Source organism: Ascidiella aspersa, chromosome 6, assembly GCF_963924565.1.
Source record: "Ascidiella aspersa chromosome 6, kaAscAspe10.2, whole genome shotgun sequence".
In the NCBI taxonomy this organism is placed as follows: Eukaryota; Metazoa; Chordata; class Ascidiacea; order Phlebobranchia; family Ascidiidae; genus Ascidiella; species Ascidiella aspersa.
In genome coordinates, this window is record NC_139452.1 from 10,164,275 (window position 1) to 10,174,900 (window position 10,626).

A 10,626-nucleotide genomic window follows, 5' to 3' on the forward strand; every position below is an offset into this window, starting at 1 on the left:
TAGGTTGTAAGGTAGATAATAGCTGGCTGAACTATATAGCCACATATTTTTCCCCCGAAATACACAGAAATCTATTTTTTCTTCTCAATCCATGGTTTGCCGTTTAATTTGATTTGGTCTCTCACGGCAATTGTTGTATACGATTCATATTTATTGAGTGAACAAGATTTTTTGCGTAAGAAATGCGAAGACATGGCTTATATTCATAATCACAAACTTATTTATGCTAATATAAACAACTATTATACATAAAATGGTTAAGAAAATAAAAAATACTAGTTTCGAATGATACAACTAAATCATTTTTTACGATATTTTTTTAGTCTTCTAGCTCGATATCGCGGTTCGAGCAGAATAAATGTCGAGAAATACAATTTCAAATACGACAATACAACTCAAATTCACACAATTCCTGACGATATACTTGATGTATCAATTGATTAATTAACTTGTTGGGTAATTTTTTTACGAGGAAGCGAACTAATAAACGAAATACTTTTAAACCTCTTCCAAATTGTAAAGTCATACCAAAATGTAATACAACTTTCCTGGTGGAACAATAAACAAAAATAGTTATGGAAGGAAAAAATCACCCAGAGGCGTACGACAATTGTGACAACGGCGCCATAAATATAGTGTTTCGCTTAGACGTGTAAACGGCCTGTATAAATTCATCATAGAACTACACATCATGCTCAAGTATGAGATCAGCTTTGCGGCTTGGGCGGCTTCATTCCCATATCGCCCCATATTGTGCCGGTGAACAGGTCGCCCTTCAGGAACTTTACGACGAAGCTGCCCAAGCTGAAACCCTTAAACTCGCCAGCACCGCCGTTCTTACCCAGCGGAACCAGCATAACAAAGGACCCTTAAATAAAAATACAGAGATAAGCCAATGTTAGTTGCACTGTGCACGGATCCGTAATGTAGCTTGATAATAAATTTTAAAGCCAAAAATATCGAGTAAATTGTCGATTTATGAGATTCATTATCAGGCAAATATTAGACCCAATAATTTCGACCCTTTGGTGATACTTTATACTTTGCTTTAAATACTATATGTAAGCAACCGGTATTTTTCAGCAAGATTTTGTTATTGGAAATTATTTAAAAAAATTATTTGCGAACAGAAGACGAAGAGTGTAGTAAAAGCACATTTAATGAAATAACCAACTCTCCGAATCAACTCTTATGAAACCTAAAATCAGCAAGTAATATAGTTTGAGAATGGCTGATTTTATACACTGAAATATACATGTTTAACGCTGAACAAAGAACACCAAAGCATTTAAGAGACAGAATTAGAATATATTCAAAATTCTAAACAAAATTTATTTTCGAATCAGCTTCTGCAACTTAGGCGTGTCATCGAGCAAACTGCTTAGTGTGATTTAGTGTAAACAAAGCGCAAATGCACACAGGATATAAACTTCACCAACTGCTGGCTAAGCACCAAAAGCGAAATGACGTAAGTCAATGACTTGACTTAAGTGCACTTAAGTAACTGAAGTGTTTTCTGTGAGTCTTTTTTATAAAATCAAGCTATTTATCCAAATGTTTGCACATAAAACAGTTTGCTTGTTGTATGTTGCGTTTTTCTTAGTTTTTAGTTATTGTCTATAGTCGTACGAGATTTATTACCATTAGTTTAACGTTTTATTTTGACGGCAGGGACGTGACTTGAAGTTGACTTGCTTTAATTATGACTTGACTGGGACTTGACTTGCGCAACCTATGACTTGTACTAGGACTTGGCTTGTTATTTATTCGAATAGATTTGACTTGGACTTAAGATATTTTACAAATGACTTGACTGGGATTTAAGTTATTTTAAAATGACGTGTTTACAAAACTGGCTTAAATTATTTACGCTCCCTTAAAGTGCGTGTTTTCAAACCTTTTTGATAAGGCTTCTTTTCCTTGCCCGAAAGCTCGGCGATCCAGTTGTCTAGCAGAAGGTCGGCGTGCTGCTTCGCCACGTAACACATCTTCTCCTCGTCGATATCCGTGACGTCGCCGATTGCGTAGAGGTCGCTCTGGTCTGCCACCCGGAAAAAGTCGTCGACTCGCAGTTGGCCCCGTTCTGTCATTGAGCTGTCTGAAAATCACAGCACTTGTGAAAAACATTATTGAAAATCAAGGTTTTTCTTAAACTTTAACCAAGCTAATTTTATAAATTTTTCACTTAGTCAACTCAATATATAAACTGTTGCTACGAAGTATTGTATAATATTAATCAAATGCAGCTCCTCTGTAATTGCAATTATAACAATTACCATAGGAGCTGCTTTTGATTGATGTGGTCAACTATGCGAAAAATAAAATGCGTATTATATATTATTCGGATTATATATAGGTTCTCTTATTAATTAATGTTTAAATATGCGTTGAACAAGTCTGTAGAAAACAAGTTAGAGGCATTGTCGTTGCAATTCATTAGCTTAAAAGCCAAATATTAGCGTAAAAGCCAAAATAACTCTTTGGTTTTATGCAATACTTTTGGCAGCAAACTAACAAAAAAATAAAATTGTTTAATGAACACGCCACTAATGGTGCCGAGCCAAATTAACCAAATTAGTAAGGTGTTTCTGTAGGGACGTCCTATATTGGATATTCTATTCCGATACTGATGTCCGATACCCGATATTTAAAAAAAAAGTATAACGAGATCCGATATCAAATGACGTCATTGCTATACCTATACGAGCAAAACTTTCCTTAATTTGTTAACCTAACTGTTTATGGTTAAGGTAAGTAGAAATTGCTGAACTCTATCGCAAATCATGGCTGAAATTCCTATAATAATTTGTAATCGAATCAGCATCGAAACCGCCCTAGTATCGGGCGAGTACCGATACTACCACTATAGGCGTCGGGCATCTGCTCAAAAACAAAAAACTAAGCAAGGAATACGTAATAAGAATATCAAAGCCCATACAGAAGTAGGTATCATTTTGAACGTTTCGAATAACTCTTTATTCATTTTCAACATAGCCTACTTCTGTATGGGCTTTGATATTCTTATTACGTCTTACTACAACCTCCAACCATTATGCTCCTCAGCAAGGAATAATGTGAAGTAGACTCTGACCTAGGGAATCCTTGCAGAAATCCGTGTTTACTTTGTTGCCGACACAAGTTACAACCAAGTCGGCGACGATTCCCTTCCCGCTTTCCGTTTTTACAACCTGACCTTTGGAATACTTGCTCAAGGTCAACTGAGTTAAGTTCACTACTCGCTCGTCTGAAAAAGTATAGACATTTTAAAGCTTTTTGTGATTTCAGTATATTTGTGATTTTCTAAGCGAAACATTGGAAAAAGAGAGGCTTAAAAACCAGTCAAACGTGGTAAAGATTTAAAATGTTTTTGATATACTTTATTAGACCGGACTAACTGGTTTGACAATATTACAACTAACACAATATATTTTCAAACTATCAGCGATTTTTTGGCAAAAACTTTTCGTCAACAATTTATAATGTTCATCACTGTAACTAAACGTATATGCTAGGTGAATTGCTGTTTATTACTGGGTCTAAGATGGCACTTTCTACAGTTTAATCACAATACTTAAAATAGTTTTGTATTAAAAAATGTATAGGCGTTCAAAGTTATGTTGGGATCTAAATTTACATAAAGTTATATTTTTAAATTAAAATAGTAAAGACGTCTTGCGTAGTACAAGGCAATTAGCCTACGTCAGATATACGCCTGGGTGTTTTTGACTTTGAAAAAATCACTTTATAAATTGGATTGCTTACTTAGTAGTAACGTCACACCCAGTTCCTGCAAACCGCTATGAAGAGATTCTTGAACGTCGGGTTTCAGTCGTTCACTTGCTAGTGTTCTACTTGAATGAATCAGGGTAACCTAAAAACAATCAAAGAGATCTGTATTCGCAAAGCATCTTTGGAAAATAGTTTTTTCAAACTGACAAACTTTAGGCCTACAGCTCAAACAGTATTGCATATATATATATTGGTTTAATTAAGAGCATATAGATAAACTTTGCAAAGCCTAGTAAAATATTTCATTTTTCTGGGTAAAGAACTCTTAGAAATATCAGCAATGTCAATCAATATGTCTAGAACATAATAAGTTTATAAACGTCTTTCCCCATAGCATGATAAGTTTCTAAACGATAAGTTTCTAATTCTGCTGAAGATGACATCTCTTATTAAATTAGGATAAAGTTTTATGTAAACAAGTATCATTAAGATTAGCATCCCTTTTCTTAACATTTTAATAACAATATTTACCTGGTAACTTAACGCCATTGTGGGACACGGAAAGTACAGAGGCCACTGTTTCTCAAACTTTTTTCGCGGCGACCAAATCATTACGCGTAAATATAACAGCAAACCTTTTGACGACCAAATCTATTCACTAAACTTTATATAAGTGAATAAAACATAGCACAAATATATTCGAATTTTATTAACATAAGCCATGTCTTTTTAATTAATCCACATTTTTCTCATCTCATTTTTGAGGAAATCTTGCTCTGGACCAATGTTAACAAATATAAACACGTAAATCACTGCAGCCGGCGACTCAAGCAAATTAAATCCCAATATTTTTTAACGGGGGGGGGGGGGAGTCGCAACCCACAGGTTGAGAAACACTGGTATAAGCGATAAGTTAACGGATTGAACGCTGAAAAGAAACTGTTCGAGTTAAATGGTGAACATTTTAGGAAATGCGAACTTACCGCCTTGTTAGGATAGGTCGTCCTGATTTCAGCAGCAAGTTCCACGCCCACTGCCCCGCCTCCCACACAAACCACGTTGTTGGACGTTTCAATCTTAAAAACAGCAGTCTGTTAGTTATTTTGTGAGAGTTCTCAGATATTCAATAAACAAGCACCAAGGGATTTAGATTATTGAACGTCTGTTTTGTAGGACATGGAACTTTTGGTTAGTCGCAAAAAGTTTTTTTAAAGCAAGAGTCTCAAAATAACATAAGTTATAAGAGGATATCGGCTGTCTGCCCGTACATGTAGGCTACATAATGGTTCAGACGGGATTGAAGTTGCAACATGGAAACCAGCTTTACAGACCGTCGTATTTGCATTAGTGTTTAAATGATATTATATTTAACTCTCACATTTTTTCTGAATTCCTCGTACATGGCAATCCCGTCTTCTTTGGCCACACTTGGGTTGCTTCCAACAATTTTACCGGGAAATGGCGATGTGGTTCCCGTGGCTATTACCAAGTGTGTGTAGCATATCTACAGATTCAAAGTAATTGTTGGGGTTTAAGAGAAACTTAGAAATGACATTCTTGTTCTTATCTTAATGTTATCTTTACGAGCTTTGGCGCCTCACCCACCTTTACTCCGCTTTCTAGGATCACGGTTTTGTTGAGTGTATCTAACTTAACGACTTTTCCTCTCACGAACGAATCTCCAACCATTTCGTCGTACGGAACAAATACGTTCCGGGCGTATCCTGTTGCAGTTAAATATAGACATGATAAACTCACATTTCGCCACAGCTATTGGTGCAACTGTTAACGACAATACGACGGTTTGAAGAACTTTACCGAAAACTATCACAAGATATTCGAATAGTACAGGGTGGCCAACCAGCCAGATACCAAGAGCCGCATTTCTTCCTTAGTTAATCGCAAAGAGCCACACCTTAAGGCTTATACAACGAATAGAAAAGAATAGCCAATTACTCCAGTTTTTGCTCACTCCCACAAAGCGGTCGGTCGCACGATGCGCGAAAAAATGTGCCTTTTTGATTAAATGGACAAAATTTTAATTCAGAATGAGACGCGACGCACATTTCGCGGTATAATGTCATTTATAAATATTATTTGGACATACTTTGACGTTGATCTTGTTTATTTGGCCACCCTTGGTATAGTGCATGCTGATAATAATTTTTTGCAACATGTTTGGTATTACGAACACGACAGAACAAATTCAGCACAGCTATTGGTACAATTGTTAACAACAACTACGAAGTTTTAAGAAACACTAAAAATTTTAACATCATTGAACTGTCACACAATATTCAGTGTTAATAATTTTAAACAGCAATTCGGAGAAATAATCACGATAAGCAATATCGCATAGCTCACCTGCTTCAACCGAGGCGCGCAAAGCGGCCACGCAGTGGATCATGCAATCCTTGGGGTCGATCAAGGTCACCTTGCAGAGGTTCTTCTTCCGGAGCAGTACGGTCAAGTAGGCTCCACCGTAACCTCCACCGACCACAACCACGTGCATGCCATCCTGGTGCGCTACCGACGACAGAGCACCACCCATTTATTTACAGCCTAGTTTCTACAAACAAATCGTAAATACTACAGGATGGAAAACACACTGAGGATGGGTAGCCTAACGACTCAACTAAAACTTTGATCAACTCTGTTTGTGCTTTATATAAGATATAGCCTTGACAAAAATGCATCAAAACAACTGAGTTTCTAACTTTCATATTTTTTTTAGGCTTGTTTGTGTAACTGTAAAAAAAACCTTTGTGGCTATCATAATAGCAATTGGCGATTGTTTTTATAAAATAAGTGATTTTCTTATGATACGCCCAGTAAAACTTGGTAAAACAATCTTCTATAAGCAATGGTTAGACGGAGAAATAAAAATGACATCCCTAGTGATAATCGTTTTTTAAAATGACAAATAGTATACGTCAACGACTTTAAATAAGAGATTGTAGATACTATAAGCAAAAAGTGTCCCTATAGCCCGACCCTTTTTTACCTGGGGTAAATTCACCCCAGCTCGTTTTTAAATCCAATAGGTAATTCAAGTTCTGAATATTCTGGTTCCGTTTCTTCAACTAAATGACTAACCTATGCGAAGCGGCTTGCTTTCTATAAAATCTAAAGCACGAAACCGAGTTAAATCTGATATTTGTTGTGCATTACCTACTCCTTTTACCAGATATTGAAAACTCGTTGCCAAAAAGCAAGGGTAGCCGTCGCTCTGAATATAGCTGATGCAATTTGTTACTTGCGTTTTTTAGTAAATGACCACTACTTTATATATTGGGAGTAAATCAGATATTCATCTTTGTTAAAAGGGCAAAACATGCAAAAAAGGTTAAGAACCCCTGCTATAGCCTATATCTTTACCATGGAAATAAACTAAAAAGTATGTTTTCAGTTCACACAGCAACCTTTTGTGCTACTTCTGCAGCTTAAACAATGTGATCAACAACTTGGCCTATTGTGACGCCGAACCGCCTGATAGCTGCGTGCATTTTATCCAAGCTGTACTGCTGGGTGCGCTTTCTTAAGAACTTCCTGTTGGTGTTTCGTGTTTAACTGCGTTGTTACGAAATATTAGCCACCGCTTTCTGGTATGTCTTATTTAAGTGCTGGCAATTTATCTGCAAATTAGCAGTCACACTGTTCACTCGTAGAGTCAGTCGCGCACGTTTTTCAGAGTTGTTATTATTGAACATTTCCGTTAATAGCCTGCAGCTGTAAGTACCAAATAACTGTGTGTTAAATGCAATTAATATATCTTTTATTGTGATTTTTGTTCCACACTTGCAACCATAGCTTTTGTGGAAATCACATACTTTTAAATCTGTTCTCGTTGAAAGCCTTGAAGTTTATATTTACTTGATCTTGCGTATCGGCTTATTAATTACCAATTTACTGTTGAAACCTCAAATAAGTTGTGCAGAAAACACGCCTGGAAGGTATAAATCGCAAAGCAACTGGAAAAGCTGAAGCGCACTTCAAATCTGCTTAATGAACTCTCATACTTGGTTGCCTAAGTATAGCCCTATAAGTAGTTGACCGCGTTTCTTACTATATTTCCTGCTGATGTCAAACTTCTCATGTCACCATTTCTATCAAACTGTAAACTTGAGAACGACCGACAGTATAACAACACGTTTTAACATTTCATTTTGACACTGCGTCAATTGACATCCTGTAAAAAGTTGTTTGTTGCCAGGAAACTATTCATTATTCTGCAATACCCGAAATTACAATCACTTACTTGATGGCATATAAGCAGTTATAAACCTTGTAATAGAAAAATATTTTTTATTTGCCTGCGGTGCGCCTATTCCAACATTCTATTTCGCATCGGTTAAGAAACACTGCCTTAACATATCTAGGCGGAAACGGCACTTTATAAGTGTATAGCGAACCGCATTACTGCGAAAACACTATACAACCATATTAAACCTATCGTCTCTATATGCCATAAGTAGGCTAGGCTATATCGAAATATTACGTTAGGTTCTGGCGATAATACAACTCCTTCTCCTACTTTACGACCGTCGGCAAATAGCACTACCGGTCTTTGACAACTCGGCAGGTTAATGTTTAGCAGCCAAAACTATAAAGCACGTAAGCTGGGTCGGCTTACCGATTTTTTATAACTAGAAAATTTGCTTGTCCATAATAATGTGCCAGTCCCTCAAGAATTCATGGGACAATCGGCCAATCGGCACAACAACCACCGCATAGTTATAGGGGCAAGTCATTCATTTAAAATTTAGTTAAAAGAAAATCGAAAACCTAAATTTTAAACGAAGTGTTCTCTAATTTAAGTGTTTTACGGTTTACGCCTATATTTAGAAAACTTGATAAGGTATAGAAATAAATACAAACGCGTCGCGACGCTCGTCTAACTAAACGTTATAGTATGATTCCTATAAGTTAAGAGCATAAACTTTTAAAAGACGTCACAAAATTAAGCCTCAACTTTATGCCATCATACAACGAGTAGCCCCACTAGAGAAACCTGCTACAAGCTTTTTTTACAAATGTGTAACTCAGTGTTTCTTAAACTTTTTTTAGCTTGCGGCAAAGTAAAAAACAAAAATTGTCTACGGCAGTTTCGTAAGTGAACAATCCAACTGCTACAATGTAAGGTGTAACAGTTCAATAGTATACACTGACATCTCGCATACTTAATTGTTTGCATGGCATGTTGCAACACACGTGAGATATTTTTGAAAATTACGAAAATTTGCCGGCCCTTAAGAATATCTTGAGGCACAAAGTTTAGGAATCGTTTGTTGAACTACGAACGTGATTAAAAACGTGTGTGCCTTAATTCGGAGAACACCTAAAGTTTATTGAAAAAAATAGATTTTTCTCGATATAATTGCATTTATTTAGGGTGAATTGTCAAAACGTGTAATTTAAAATTCCCACTGAACCACTAAAAAGACTTACGAAAATCGTATGAAGTAAAAATTGCCTTATCTCGAAAGCTATAGTTTAAATAGGAATGTTATATTCTCGATATCTGTTCATGTCAAAAATAGGTAAAGGTAAAGGTGCGTTTATGTAGATTTTGTTTAAAGTTAGAATTAGTACCAAAGCATTTTTTGTTCGGATAAAATACCAAGTCAAAACTAATCTCGTGAAACGTAATTTTTTGTATTTACATTGCTAAAGTTACAAATATACAAGGTTTTTTAAATAAAAACATAGTTTCATAAAATATTTAGGTGACTATATCTAGTTAAATTTAAAATATCATTATGATATCACCTAATTAATCGCTACTTTACCTTTCTGTACCTAGCAGAATTACCCCATTTAAAATAAAAAGGCACTTGTAAGCGAAAGCGGGAATTTTTGAGCGATCATTTTGATTTCACAACGTATCGTGGTTGGTTGAATTTGTTTGGGTCTCCTTTGCTTCTGGTATGTGTGCAAGGTATTTGTTTATGCAGAGTATGCGGTTGTTGCAGTGGAACTTCTATGTTCGTAGAGTTTCACTCAGTGAAGGTCCCTATACAAAGTAAAGTTTATTTGTTGTGGTATCAGTGAATCGTAAGAACCTGTCGCATATGCATTTATTGTTAAACACTACTATTTTTTGAACATTTTACCTGTGTAGGCTAGAACTTTTTTGAATTGCAATCTAAACTTCGCCCGCTATTTTATGTTGAGAGCCATTATGGAAAATATTTCAAGTGCAACTGCATTTTTTCTCCAAACAATTAATGTGCACCAGATTTTCCCATATGTTATAGTAGAGGGGTGGGTAGTTGTCTATAGAATATTAACGCATTTTCGTCCAGGGGTTTATATTGCTAACATTCTTTGGGTTTAGGTGGTTCAAGTAATGTTATTTAATTTTATTCACTTATATTTATTTCTTCCGTGCACTTTTAATTTTTTGACAACTCTTTTAAATGATAAATCATTTGGGTAGACCAAAACTTTGTATTCTGGTGTGCCAGGTTGGATAGTAAGGTGTTATCCCCTCCGGCAGTTTTCTGCTCGGTTGCAGTCATACCTGCGCATTTTGTGTAAAATGCGGCCAGCCGCAAAAAATCTCTTAAATGCGCAAAACTTTCATCGCGCAAACAGTTTTCAGTTAAGATAGACCTATCGGTTTACTGATAATATCGGCCAATATTTGGCTTTTACCGATATATATCGGTATCAGTAAATGTAGACCGATACCGATATTTTTGTAAAAAAATATAATACAATTTTTCCTGTGCAACAACAACTTACCCATTTTTAATCAATAAAAGTTGGTTTTAACATAATGCCAAGTTAATATGCAAAATAATAGTTTAATTAATATATAATTAAAGGAATATAAACTGAAACATTATTTGGATTTTATTTTCAATTAATTCAAGTTTTGAACATTTTCCAGGT

At 35.7% G+C, this 10,626-nt stretch overlaps 1 protein-coding gene across 1 annotated transcript; it reads right to left on the reverse strand.

Annotated features, from left to right (window-relative positions):
• Positions 1 to 168: 168 nt before the first annotated feature.
• Positions 169 to 6,651, reverse strand: LOC146139627 (ferroptosis suppressor protein 1-like). The gene is made up of 8 exons (XM_083391795.1): positions 6,094 to 6,651; positions 5,335 to 5,453; positions 5,108 to 5,233; positions 4,713 to 4,805; positions 3,763 to 3,871; positions 3,092 to 3,244; positions 1,898 to 2,098; positions 169 to 868 (listed from the first exon to the last, which is right to left on the reverse strand). Exons 1-8 carry the CDS (start codon positions 6,278 to 6,280, stop codon positions 708 to 710), a joined length of 1,149 nt encoding a protein of 382 aa, XP_083247921.1. The 5' UTR covers positions 6,281 to 6,651; the 3' UTR covers positions 169 to 707.
• Positions 6,652 to 10,626: the final 3,975 nt, after the last annotated feature.

What these genes read in the sequence shown, in the direction of transcription:
- LOC146139627 (XM_083391795.1), bottom strand. Translation starts at nt 6,280, where the DNA reads ATGGGTGGTGCTCTGTCGTCGGTAGCGCACCAGGATGGCATGCACGTG. An exon ending in CGACCTATCCTAACAAGGCG is followed by an intron (nt 3,872 to 4,712) that starts GTAAGTTCGCAT and finishes GATTGTTTTTAG; the next exon opens with GTTACCCTGATTCATTCAAG. An exon ending in GGGTGTGACGTTACTACTAA is followed by an intron (nt 3,245 to 3,762) that starts GTAAGCAATCCA and finishes ATACTTTTTCAG; the next exon opens with ACGAGCGAGTAGTGAACTTA.